The sequence below is a fragment of the Zophobas morio genome, unplaced genomic scaffold, assembly GCF_036711695.1.
Source record: "Zophobas morio isolate AGI-343-1 ecotype UQ-CSIRO unplaced genomic scaffold, CSIRO_AGI_Zmor_V1 ptg000018l, whole genome shotgun sequence".
In the NCBI taxonomy this organism is placed as follows: Eukaryota; Metazoa; Arthropoda; class Insecta; order Coleoptera; family Tenebrionidae; genus Zophobas; species Zophobas morio.
In genome coordinates this window covers 5,368,006-5,382,241 of record NW_026972123.1, presented here as the reverse complement: position 1 = coordinate 5,382,241, position 14,236 = coordinate 5,368,006, and the positions used below count along the sequence as shown (strand labels likewise).

General features: G+C 34.7%; 4 protein-coding genes across 4 annotated transcripts; 2 read left to right on the top strand and 2 right to left on the bottom strand.

The window, feature by feature from the left end:
• Positions 1 to 1,156: 1,156 nt before the first annotated feature.
• LOC135130975 (leucine-rich repeat-containing protein 15-like) lies at positions 1,157 to 1,789 on the bottom strand. Its single transcript, XM_064058468.1, has one exon. It carries the CDS (start codon positions 1,787 to 1,789, stop codon positions 1,157 to 1,159), a length of 633 nt encoding a protein of 210 aa, XP_063914538.1.
• A 3,431-nt stretch (positions 1,790 to 5,220) lies between these two features.
• On the top strand, positions 5,221 to 6,459 carry LOC135130974 (zinc finger BED domain-containing protein 5-like). Its single transcript, XM_064058467.1, has one exon. It carries the CDS (start codon positions 5,221 to 5,223, stop codon positions 6,457 to 6,459), a length of 1,239 nt encoding a protein of 412 aa, XP_063914537.1.
• Positions 6,460 to 6,564: 105 nt separating this feature from the next.
• On the top strand, positions 6,565 to 7,077 carry LOC135130973 (zinc finger BED domain-containing protein 5-like). Its single transcript, XM_064058465.1, has one exon. It carries the CDS (start codon positions 6,565 to 6,567, stop codon positions 7,075 to 7,077), a length of 513 nt encoding a protein of 170 aa, XP_063914535.1.
• Positions 7,078 to 7,745: 668 nt separating this feature from the next.
• LOC135130972 (protein artichoke-like) lies at positions 7,746 to 11,862 on the bottom strand. Its single transcript, XM_064058464.1, has 2 exons — positions 10,526 to 11,862; positions 7,746 to 9,009 (listed from the first exon to the last, which is right to left on the bottom strand). Exons 1-2 carry the CDS (start codon positions 11,860 to 11,862, stop codon positions 7,746 to 7,748), a joined length of 2,601 nt encoding a protein of 866 aa, XP_063914534.1.
• Positions 11,863 to 14,236: the final 2,374 nt, after the last annotated feature.

The window sequence follows — 14,236 nt, the reverse complement described above, 5'->3', positions numbered from 1 at the left end:
TACAAATTCAACAACGGGTGTTATGAAAACTATAAGACCTGAAATCGAAAAATTATTAAATCGAAAAATTGAAAGCACAAAATCATCCAAACTGAAAATTTGAAAATCAAAAATCTTGAAATTAATAAACAGAGCCAACTGTAGAATCGAAAAATTGTAAATTTAAATACTCAAAAAATGTAGGTAAGTTGGAAATTTAAAATTGAAAACTGAAAAAATTGCAAAAGCAAAAAAAAATCATAAAATCGAAGAATCGAAAACTGAAAAAACGAAAAAACTTATTTTTTGTTCTATTTGTCGTCGATTGTTCTTTCAATTTGATCTTTTCTTTCTCTAGTTGATTCATTTCGGTGATCACTTAACAAATATAGTGTGTATCCTTGATTTAAATATTTACAAAATAATAATTCAAGAAATCCTTTAAACGTGTTTATCATAGTCGTGATCAAGATAATTTTAATCAAATGCGCTGGACAAACCAAAATAAAACTTCCATCAATTATACTTACAGCAACAATATCTTTTTATTACGTTATAAATACGACTTTTAACGAAATCAACTTCAGCAATCAAAATGGGTTCTTCAATACTAAACATACTCTTTTTTATTTTTCTTTATAAAGTTAGCAACAATGAAAAAATTACTTTCAAGAATGTAACAGCTCTGTGGCGTCTTGATAACAAAGTGGAAAAAACTGTGGCTACGTCTGATAATTTAAAGAAAATCGTTCCTGACGAAGAACAAGTGTCGGTGGAAATCACTGGTAACGTTCCTATCTTGTACGAAAAATCGGTTTTCGATATACGAAATCTGAACACATTAGAACTATTCGGCGTGGGCTTGGAACAAATCAAACCCGGAGCTTTCGGTAATTTACCACTTCTAGAAGCTCTCCTTCTGAATTCGAATAACTTGACACAAGTCAAAACTGATACTTTTGTCAATCTAGATATATCGTATGTGGACTTGTCATACAACTCAATCATCCTCCTTCAACCAGGAGCTTTCAAGAATTTCAACGCCGATCACTTGAAACTTAACAACAACAAACTCAGCAAATTTCCAAGCGATGTCTTCGAAAGTCAATGTTCAACACTCTAAGCGCAGACATGTCCTCAAAAGCTTTACTCGCAATTTTAACAATCTTGTTTGTGGCTAGATACAAATAGATGAGTTGTTCCCAAACAAATACAATTTTGTCAGTCCAATTGAAGACAGAGCCGTTGGTGGGATGGTGTGGAGAAGATTATCACTCAAACTCAAGCTTCCAAGAGTAACGTTCTCAAAAACACCACTTAAAAATTCAGTGAGTCTGTTGCTATCAAGTGACACGATTGAAGCGTTGAAATTCTTGAAGGCTCCTGGTTCTAGAAGGGTGATTGAGTTGAAAGACAAATCTACATTCGATACATTTAGATCGGAAAAAGTATCAGTTTTGATTTGTGTCAAGTTGTTCCAAGATAGAAGGAGACTTTCCAAAGGTGGTAAGTTACCAAAAGCTTGCAATTCAATTTCCTCCAAACCCACATCGGACAAGTTAAGTCTGTTCAAATTTGGTATACCGAAAATCGATTTTTTGTACAAGATAGGAACGTGTCCAAAGATGTGCACCGACACTTGGGTAACATCAGGAATGATTTTCTTAAGATTCTCAGATGTAGCTACCGACTCCATTTGTTTGTCATTAAGATACCACTGCACTGTCACATTTTCGATAGTAATATTTTCACTGATAGTAACTTTAACAAATAAAATACAGACTAGTAGGTTTAACACTAAAGAACGCATCTTGATTACTGAAGTAGTTTCCGATAAATGTTGTATTTCTAATGTAATATGGAAAGGTACATACGTATGCTTAACTGAGTTGTTTTCCAATACATTTGATTAAGATTAAGTTTAAAATGTATGAGACACACTTTTAAAAAGAATTTCTAAGATTCTTGGCGAAATTAATTTTCTTTATTAGATAAATATTCAAATCAAGGAAATGGCGTTTTCTTGTTAAGCGACCTTTACTCATCCCACGTTCACTACTAAATATTTTGAAACCAACAAAATCTTGAAGAATTCAGTAAAGGTAAAATTACCGGCACCAATTGATTAAATATATTAAATACTATCCAACGGACACAAGTTGTCCTTTTAGGATAAATACAAACATACAAATTTAATCAACCACTAAACTTAAATTAAATCTTACATTTCTCAAATTTTTTGTAGTAACAAACCTCTTGTGGCTTAAAATGCTACCTCTGTCATAAAGTGCATCTAATGAGATTAGCATCTTCTATTGGATGAAATCGCCTCACGTGATACATGAATTATATTCTCAGTAAAAAAAAATTGTTTATTTTTTTTATTAATAATAATTATTAGAACATAATCATGAGATCTTGAATAAATAAAAATTGAATTAAAATTTTCAAATACAAGAAAAATTATTCTTAAAAAAAACAACAGTTGTTCTATTTGCATATTTATTAATGTAAAATTTACATATATATTACAGCACATAACTCTATAAATTCATATATGTATAGTTGGTAACCAACTCACTACGGTATCTGAAACTTCTCAACCTTTTTAGCACGTTCAGGGATACCATCTGGGTCCGATACTTTTCCTTACTTATATAAATGATATTAAACAGATAATTCGAAACTCTAAGTTTGCCATAGATGATTAGACTAGACTAATAGAATGGTGTTGTATAAAATGGCTTGGACCGCAATAGGGACAAATGCAAAGCTTTACAATACAGAAAGAAACCTGAGTGTGATCCTCCTAGTCATTTTTACAAAAGATAGATTTTAGAAACTGTAGACAGTGTAACCAGCCTAACAAGGCTGGGGCGTGAGTTATATAAAAAAAATAATATTTTTGAAAAAATTAAATTATCGTTAATCGGGTAGCGTGTTTTTATCTCGTCTTCTACCTGAGAAGTGTTAATCACACATCACAGAAAAATGGGAATTCTCTTACCTTTCGAAACTTCCCTTTTCGCTGCTCGAGGGCACGGAGTCACTCACTAGCACCGCTGTTTCGATGCACTATTATTTTAACGGAAGGGTTGGCCGCAAAGTCCGCAAAAAGAAAGTCCAACGTAGTTGAAAATCGGTCACCCTTATTTATTTACACACACTAATGAATTAATCAAAAATTTACACAAGAAAACCAAAATGAACAAGTGGATCACCGCTCGCGGTGACTTCCACAAATTTAGAAAATAAAGCAAATGAAAATTTAACACTGGACAAAATGATCACTAAGACACTTTGAAGCAAAATTTAAAACAAGGAACGCGTCGAGAAGGAACGAGTTGCACTACAAAATCCCGACCAGAGAACTGACAAAAATTGACTAAACTACTCTTTTATAATTTCGCCAAGAGTGGAGACTCCACCCGACGTCAAAGGGGCCAACAAAGAAAAACCAATGGGATGAAATCCCCTGTGTTGGAAAGAAGTGCTTTCTCGTTCTCTCTCGTCTATACCAGCAAAACCGCTCAAATCGCCGTCGATTTACATATTCTTATCAAAAGTCCCTGACAATATCATTTACATTATACCATGAATCTATCGAACAACTTTTTGGAGTGGCCACTGGCTCGCGACTTAACTAGGATGGCCAGACATAGATCTCGAACCCATCAAACATTCTTTTACTTATGACTCGGCTGTTTCTCACAGGTGGAATCGCAAACTTTATGTGGTAGGCTAGATCTATGTCCGTCATCCATCCGAATTTCCAACCTTTTGTTTTCTCAAAACATCTGTACGCAAGTGAGGAATCGCATCACGCCATTTCGATAACGGGATCTCTCAAACAAAGCCCTTCTCTGCCTCTGTCCCCATCCATCATGGTCGCTATAAAACTGTGCCGTTTCTTGAAATTCGACAAAAGGGCTAGGCACGCTTGAAACTCAATTTACTTTTTTAACGACTCCCTCGGAAAAGATCGGACATGTGGTACTATAAAGTTAACCCGAGGGTCCAGTGCCACATGCAGAGAGGACGGGATATAGCGAGATGGGACAAAGGAAGTATATGGATCTATTTGTTGGGATTTTCTGGGAAGGTTCGGAAGAAGTGATTTTTAAGGGGTCGTTAACAAGAATTTCGACCCATGATGAACAGCCGAGACAAATCAGCTCGCGACAATGACCTTTTTTGGGGTTGCACGTGCACTCGTACAAATGCACTTGTTACAACAGCATCAGGGATTTGGGTGTTATTCTTGATACAAAAATTACATTTAATTTACATATTGAATTTGTATACAACCGCATGACTATGGTTTCTTAAAAAGAGTGGTGAGTGACTTTCGGGACATAACAGTTTTGTCAGTCTCATATGTTTCATCAGTTAGGCCTATACGGTAATTTGGTGTCCGTTGTTCAGACGGCCTGGGTAAACTGAACAATTTATTTCTTACTAACTCAGATTTACACGACTAACTATTACAAGAATTAAGTACGAAATAATTCCGGCGCAAGTTGACTGGACTCTCTGGACTCAACTGGCTGAATAATTCTCGTTCCCGAAGGTAGCCTCTATTTAAACACATACTTCCTTCTAGATGTGCGGCGATCGGCATACTTCTGGATTGACGTTCGTGACTTCCCCTTCCAGCATTTTCTTTAGCGATCCCCCGCTCGGTCGTTGTCATTGACGATGAGTCATTATTGGCGTACAGACCAGAAAGCTCTCGACGGTCCATAGGCGTCGTATGGGTTTATTTCGTAACAATATTGCTAGGAAACCTATGTTTTTAGAGGTAGATTATCATAGAACTTTATGTAGTCTAAATTCTCCTTTGGGTCGATGCATTAGGTATGTAAATAATGTATATATGTCAGCGATTCTCAACCTTTTCATCTTCGCGACCCATTTGCCAATACCAGTTTTTATCGCGCCCCCCCCCTCGATTTGCGGGTTAATAAAACGACAATCACTGATTCTCAATTGCTTTCTGTCTCACTTTCTGTCTCACTTTCTGTCTCACTTTCTGTTGCTACCTCCGCCATGTGTGTATTATTTGCGACTTTGTAAAAATTTCCGAATTCTCTCGAACGATCTGGAACGTCTCCGAACCATCCAGCGCATATAAATGCAGTATTTCGTTCGTTGCTAATTAGTGCCAGCCAAACACAGCGTCGTAAGGTAAGTCACACTCAGTGATCCGGTCAATGTTTATCGAGACGTTAATGCAGAATCATGGAAAAATTTTTAAGTGGGCGTAAACAGGTATTACACGATTGTGAAGCATCAACAAGTGCATTGACGAGGGTGGTTCCAAAAAGCAAATCGAGAAAATATTCTCAAGAATACATAAAATTTGGATTTACTAGTACGGAAGTAAATGAAGAAGAAAGGCCTCTGTGTGTCATTTGCTCAAAAATTTTGGCAGCAGACAGCATGAAGCCTAATAAACTTAAACGCCATTTGGAAACGCTTCATAGCGAATATGTTAACAAACCTCGACAATTTTTCGAATTAAAATTGAAATCATTTGAAAAACAAAAAACATTTTTTAAAAAATCGTTGTCTGTACATGAAAAAGCTTTACTTGCGTCGTACAAAGTTTCATATAGAATAGCCAGATGTAAGAAGCCGCATACCATTGGCGAAGAACTTATTCTACCAGCTGCAATTGAAATTGTAGAAACTATGTTAGGAGATAATTTTACCAAACAATTACAGTCTATACCTCTATCAAATGACACTGTTGGACGTCGAATTAGCGATATAGCTAACGATGTACAGCATCAACTTTTTGAGAAATTGCATGATAAATTGTTTTCAATTCAGCTTGATGAGGCAACAGATAGCAATAAAGATGCTCATTTAATTGCCTATGTTCGATTTTGTGCTGGTACGTCAGCAGTAGAAGAACTGCTTTTCTGCAAACCAATAGAACTCAAAGCAACAGCACTTGCATTATTTGCTATTTTAAATGATTTTGTAAACGAAGGAAACATAGAATGGAAAAACTGCGTCGGAATATGCACCGATGGTGCTCGTGCAATGTCTGGAAGATTCCAAAGTATGCAAACACTTGTGAAACAAAAATCTCCACAATGTGTATGGACGCATTGCATGATCCATAGAGAAGCTTTGGCTTCCAAGGAAATGAGTCCTGGTTTGAATATTGTGCTAACGACGGTTGTAACAGCAGTAAATTATATAAAAATGAGACCTTTAAAATCCAGAATATTTTCTGAACTTTGCAAAGACATGGGTGCAGTACATTCATCGTTATTATTTTATTGCAAGACGAGATGGTTATCACGGGGAAGATTTTTGCAACGTGTTTATGAATTAAGAGAAGAAATCGCCATTTATTTAGAAGAGGAACACCGACCGGAAGCCGAGAAGTTTCGAGATTATTTATTTGTTATGAAATCGAGCTACTTGGTCGATATTTTCGAGAAATTAAACATTTTGAATCTTTAACTCCAAGGAGCAAACACACATATGTTAGATACTAGTGATAAAGTTACTGCTTTTTGTAAAAAATTGGAATTGTGGAACAGAAATGTGAAGCAAAAAAACCTAGAAATGTTTCCAAACGTGGATGAATGTGTTAAAACTTACAAGGTTGAAGAACAACATATAAAAATTGTTTTTGTAACCATTGAAAATCATCTAGCCATGCTGGCAAAGAATTTTAAAAAGTATTTTTTTGCTGATGAGAATTTGCTAGCAGGTTACGACTGGGTTAGGGATCCATTTCAAAACACTCCTGATAGCCTCTCAACTCCTGAAGAACAAATCTTCATAGACTTCACGGCAAGCGGCGAAATCAAAAGACAATTTAGTAACAAACCACTCTTTGAATTTTGGGCAAGCTTGGATAATGAGTTTTCTGCGCTGAAAACAAGAGCGCTACGTATACTACTACCATTTTCAACATCGTACCTTTGTGAAACTGGATTTTCTGCGATGGCTGCAATGAAGACAAAATATAGATCTCGACTGAATGTAGAAAAAGAACTTAGAGTGTCAATTTCTCAAATTAAACCGCGTTTCGAAAACCTTTGTGCGGCTAAACAGGCTCAAGGGAGTCACTAATAATAACCATTATTTCTGTATTTTAATTTAATTATTCAGAATGAATTTTATTTACTTTTTTTTAAATATATATTTTTTTTTTCAATAATATATTTTATTTTTTCTAAATAATATATTTTCTTATTGGCTCGCGCCCCCCCTCTGGTGTTGTCGGGCCCCCTAGGGGGGCGCGCCCCACAAGTTGAGAATCGCTGATATATGTCAATAGATTTCTTCAGTGCGAATGTTTAAAAGTTTAACAGAAATTTAAGTATATAATTATAAGTAACCATTCTAAATTGTCATGAGCGTTAGTACACTTCATGTCATATATTTCATTTCAAATAACATTTCTTCAATTTAGCACAAAAAAAAAATAAAACTTTCGTTAAAGACATGATATGGAGGCAATTTTCACTTACGAATCCTTTCAAACTCCATGATAACAACTCTTTTATTAATTGTTTTATAATAACTCATCTCATATGCTACGGGTTTATATTCTAGTAATTATATGTCTCAATCTGGAATCTTATTGGTTATTAAATTATAATAACTGACATTTACTAATGGTGTGTTACTCTCTACAAAAAAACAATTAGTTCTTTTAACTGCATATGTATTAAACCAAAAACTACAAATAATGTGTTAAATCAATGTTATAAAAATTAGAATCCGCCTTAATCGACTCACTCCGCTGGCGTTATAATAACTTCCTCTATCTTCTTAACACACTCTTCATTCCAAGGATTATTTTGCAAATTTGTAACTTCAACGTTTTTGAAAACCGTCTTCAAATCTCCTTCAATACACTGTAACTTATTTCCATTGAGATCCAAGCGACCAACACTAACATTCCCCAACAAATCTGGACTCCAACTATCAATATCGTTAGAGGCCAAGTTTAAATCATAATCAACGCGTTCCAACTTATCAAATGCTTTAGCTGAAATCTTCCCAATTTGATTCCCCTGAAGACTAATACTCTTCATACGAGGATAATTCTTGAACGCCGCGTCTGGAATCTCAGTTATTTCATTAAAATTGACTGAAATATGAGCAAGTGATTTTGCCCCTCTCAGCCAATTATTATCCCACTGGGTTAGATTATTGGAGTCAATGTACAATATTTCAAGCTCTGGCATGTCATCAAAAGCTTTACTCGCGATTTTAGCAATCTTATTTGCGTTTAGATCCAACTCAGCGACTTTGGTATTGTTGAAAACCCCCTCTGGGATTTCTTTCAATCCGTTTCTCGGAAGTCTAAGTATCTCCAACTCTGGTAAGTTTCTCAAATTACCGGGTTCCAGAAACTTGACTAAATTATCACCCAACTCGAGTGTTATTAATTCTTGCATGTCAAACGCCTCTGGATCCATTTCCTCGAGTTTGTTCCCAAACAGACTCAATCCTCTCAATGCAATTGTCGACAAAGCACTTGGTGCGATGGTGTGGAGAAGATTGTCACTTAAAATCAAGTTTTCAAGAGTAAAATTTTCGAAGACACCACGTGGAAGTTCAGTAAGTTTGTTGTAACCAAGAACCACGCGTTCAGCTTTGAAATTTTTGAAGGCTCCTGGTTGTAGAAGGACGATGGAGTTGAATGACAAGTCTATGTAAGACAGATTTAAATCAACAAAAGTATCAGTTTTGATTTCTGTCAAGTTATTCGAATCCAGAAGGAGAACTTTTAAAAGTGGTAGATTACCAAAAGCTCCGGGTTTGATTTCTTCCATACCTACACCGGGTAGGCTGAGTATGTTCAGATTTGGTATATCGGAAACCGATTTTTCGTACAAGATGGGAATGCTGCCATGGATCCACAAGCGTACTTCGTCTTCTTCATCAGGAATGATTTTCTTAAGATTGTCAGATGTATATACCGTTTCTTTGATCTCATCACCGACATACCATTGAACCGTCACATTTTCAAAAGTAATTTTTTCAGTGTTACTAAGTTTCCAAAGAAAAGTACACAGGAGTAGGTTTATTAGTGAAGAACGCATTTTGAATACTGAAGTTGTTTATGCAGAACGTCGTATTTATACGGTAATAAAGGATTTTCCAATACGTTTGATTAAAATTAAGTTAGTCACATGATGACGATTTCTTGGATTGGTAGTGAAATAAATTTTCTTTATTAAAAAATATTCAAATCAAAGCAGCGCTAGATTATTTTTTGGATATACTTTCCTTTCAACAGCACGTTATTTGAAAAACATGTCCCACACAATAATTTCTTGTAGAGAAATAAACATTTTCCGATAAATTCCGCCCTTCGGCTCACAACGAATAAAAACGTTATTACAATTGAAATGAGGGCGGGTGGGCGGCGTTTGTAATTTGCTTTTTTTTCTTAATATATGTGCGTACTTTTCTTTTCGCGACAAGAAACTGAAAACATGTTTAAAAGGGTAAATTTGTAAAGAAGTATATTGGATAAAATTTACCATTTTAAACATGTTTTTAGTTTTTTGTAATGGAAAAAAACAATATATATTAAGGAAAAAAAAATGCAAAACATAAGCCCCACCCACCCACCCTACCTCAATTGTGACGCTCTTTCTTTGTTCGTCATTAGTCAAGAGAGGCGGAGCAAAATTCGTATTTTTCTAGAAAAATTACCATGTGATACATGTTCTTCAGTGATGCTCAGAGAAAAATATTTGTGTTTTAAGTAACAAAAAACAATAATCTCCACCCATCCGTCTGGATCTCAATGGTGATGAATTTTCCATTCGTTGTCAGACTGGGGGGCGAAACGTAATTACAAAGTCCATATTTCCTGATTTAAACACGTTTTAAGTTTCTTGTTGCGAAAAGAACACTACGAATATTAAGAACACAAAAGACAAAATATAAGCCCCGCCCACCCACATCACGTCTATTGTAATGAATTTTTTGTTCATAGTGAGAAAAGAGGGTGGACCTTAAAATCCTTATTTCTCTACAGGAAATTATCATGTAAAACATGTCTTTGAGTATCGTGTTGTTCAAAAAATACTATGTACATTAAGTAAAAAATAAAGGCAAAGATTAAGCCCCACCACCATACTCATCTCCATAAAAAAAAAATAAACTTTATTCAATTCATGGATAAAAGACTGTCTTGAACTAATATTAATTGACGAAAACGCTTTCTTGCTTTCTTATAATATTATAAAATTTGATTTTGCGATTTTCGCTTTCGTGGTAACAACGGAAAATTTGGAAAAACATCTGATTGTTAATTTTAACAGAAAACAAAGTATGGTTAACATTTCATAGTCTATATGATATTCATAATACACATAAAATTTGTCTAACCCATTTATCTGTCTAATAAAAAACCGTGACGGCAGACAGACAGACGGAAATGGGCGACCTATTTCTTCGTACGCTAGGTCATGGAAGGTCGAGAAAACATGAAACTAGAGAGTAAAAAAAACAACAGTTGTTTTATTTGCATACGTATTAAAGTAAAAACTACATATTTCTTATAGCACAATATTCGAACAAATTGTAAATGGGTATCTGCTTCTTTTTTTTCTGTAACTTCGCAATCTTCTTAGCACACTCTTTTTTCCAAGGATTATTTTCCAAACGTATCTTTTGAACATTCTTGAAAATTGTTTCCAAATCTCCTTTAATACACTTTAACCTATTTCCACTGAGATCCAAACCAGCAATGCTAACATTCCTCAATGTTTCTGGATCCCAGTTATCAATCTCATTATCGGCCAAATTAAAATAACGAATCTGTTCCAATTTCCGAAAAGCTTTAGTTGAAATCTTCCTAATGCGATTCCCTTGAAGATTAATATTGAACAACCGAGAATAGTTCTTGAAAGCTTCATCTGGAATCTCAGTAATCTGATTAAAACGAACTAAAATAGAAGCAGACGGTGATGTCAGCCAATCATCCCACTGGGTTAGATTATTGGAGTCAATCTTCAACACTCTAAGCGCCAACATGCCATCAAAAGCTTTACTCGCAATTTTAGCAATCTTGTTGTTGGCTAGATACAAGTTGGTGAGTTTGGTGTTGTTAAAAACTCCTTCTGGGATTTCTTCCAATTGGTTGTTCGAAAGCGAGAGTTCCTTCAACTCTGGTAAGTTTCTCAAATCACCAGGTCGCAGAAACTTGATTAAGTTGTAATCCAAATCGAGTGATTCCAATTCTTGCAGGTCAAAGACTTCCGGATCGATTTCCTCGAGATTGTTGTCAAGCAGATCCAATCTTGTCAATCCAAGTGCAGACAGAGCTTTTGGTGCGATTGTGTAGAGAGAATTACTATCCAAATTTAATATTCCGAGAGTAACATTTTCAAAAACACCAAATGAAAGTTCAGTGAGGTTGTTGTTTTCAAGTGTCACGTTATCAGCTTTGAAATTCGTGAAGGCTCCTGGTTGTAGAAGGAAGATTGAGTTGGATGACAAATCTACATTCGATACATTTAGATCGGTAAATGTATCACTTTGGATTTCTGTCAGGTTGTTCGAATTCAGGACGAGTTTGTTCAAAAGTGGTACATTACCAAAAGCTCCCGGTTTGATTTCTTCCAAACCTACGTTAGACAGCTCAAGACTGTACAGACTTGGTATATCGAAGATCGAGTTTTCGTACAAGATGGGAACGTTTCCAGTGATTGTCACCTCGTCTTTTACGTCAGGAATGACTTCCTTAAGACTGTCAAATGTAGCTACCTTTGCTTCTGGTACGTCATTACGAGCAAGCACAACTGTCACGTTCTCGAAGGTATTTTCACTGTTACTAACTTTGACAAGAAAAGTGCAGACTAGCAGGTTTACTAGTGAAGAACGCATCTTGATTACTGAAGCTGTTTACGTTAAATATCGTATATATAAGCTAACATAGAGGAAATTAGTCACATCTATCTCTGTGACACACACTTTTAAACAGAATTGCTAGGATTCGTGGTGAAATGAATTTTCCTTATTAAATAAATATTCAAATTAAGGAAATGAGTTTTTGTTAAGCGACTTACTCATACAACTTTTACTTACAGTTTTGAAAACAACAAAATCTTACAGGAATTGTACAATTTTCTATCTATCCAACTAAAATAAAATCGGCAGATACTAGGTAACAATTGCATGAATGGTTGTAAACAATGAAACCACCAAGTCTTGGTAGCCTTAAGTCGCCCATTTAAGTATTAACAACTAATTAATTAATTAATAATCAATACACAAACAAATTACAATCATAAATTTCATCAAACTCTAAAAAATTTTGGGCGTATCTTCAAACTAGAAAAGGAAGATCTAGAATGCCAAGACTCATGAAATTTTCAGATCACCAGATGAGTTTAATAATCCGTAAATCAGAATTGACAGTACATCTCAGTTGAAACTGTGAAACAATCCGAAAACTCATTGACAGGAGATCTGCATATTATCTAGAATTCGTTTTAGGAAAATGTGCTTCAATTTTTACAACAAAAACAAATGTTATTATTTATTAAATAATCATACTTTCCTATGATCCGGAAAAAAAATTGGTCTAAAGAGTAAAAAGATAGCAAGCCTTTCATTTCACTCTCCATTTCTTGATATATATAAAAAAAATACGTCAAATTTGTCAAATGAGACGTTATAATTTTGATAGGATTATTTGATAAAGCTTATCGAATCCGTCGACCGACTCTCTACTTTTACGTTTGCTCAACCTCTTATGACCCCTACAGTAAGTAGAAATAGGTCTCCCGTTTCCGTTTGTCTGTCTGTCCGTCTGTCCGTCTGTCTGCCGTCCCGGATTTTTATTAGACAGATAATTTTCGAAATTACTGGGCCAATTGTTGTCAAATTTTGTATTTATACTAGGTATATCATGTAGATGGTAAAACGCTAACCAAAATTTGTCTAATCATCCCCACCACTAATGTGATGACGTCACTTCAAAATTGTACATAGTAAATGGGTTTTAAATTGTATCAAATAACATAGTCTTACATATATAATTTATGACTCCGAACTGAGATTTTACCCGAAACGTCCACATTTTTGTAAAAAAAATCAAAATTAGAGAACAACATTTTGACATTTAATTTGGAATCTCCAAAACCGAATGCTTTGAAATCTTGCAGATCATTTACAGTTATGATAAGCATGATAAGTTTTTATTCAAAATATACTTACTTGTCCACTCCAAAAAAATTGATGACGTCAGCTCGAAATTTTGCCAATAAATCCTATCTAAAATGTAGAAAATATGATGAGTCTGAACTTGTAATTTATCATTCGATCCATATTTTTTGGATTTGCATGTATAGGGTAATAAATGCGTGAATTTATTTTATTTATTTAATCAGGAACCAAAAAACCGATTGCTTTGAAATCTTGGAGATGTTTTACAGCTATCATAGGCATAGTAAAATTTTAGTCAAAAGTTTTTGGTTTAATAAATATTCACTTCTTGGTTTAATACATATGCAGATAAAACTGTTGTTTTTAAGGGCCTTTTCATTGAATTAGATATTAGGATAGATAGAAAATGGCACAATTCATTCAGATTTTGTTGTTTTCAAAACACAGTGAAGGTCAGATAAGTAATAATAAAAAAAATCATTTCACCACACATACTAGAAATTCTTTTTAAAAGTGTGAGTCAGACACCACGTCACTCACAAACTTAATTTTAATCACTTTCACATCCTTCTATGTTACCTTATAAATATGACATTTAACGTAAACATCTTCAGTACTCAAGATGCGTTCTTCACTGGCAAACCTACTAGTCTGTACTATAGCACAGGGCGACTGATAAATAACAAGTAATCCTCAATAGTGATGAAGAAATCCATATTTCAGTACAAATAATTACCATTTTAAACATGTTTTAAGTCTCTTGTTGTGGAAAGATGACTACGTATATTAAGAAAAAAAGGTAAGATATATTCCCCGCCCACCCGCCTTATCTCAATCGTGACTTTTTTTACTCGTCGTAAGTCATGGGGCGGAGCTTAATTACAAAATTCTTATTTTTGACAAGAAATTGCTATGTGTTGTATCTTTAAATACAAAAGAAAGCCAAAACATAAGCCCCACTCATTCGTCTCAATCTGAGTTTGGCTTTAAATTTTTACTTAATAAACATAACTGGTATTCCTTAAACAATACGATACTTAAAAACATGTTCGTGGTAATTTCTTGTAGAGAAATAAGGATTTTGCAAGCT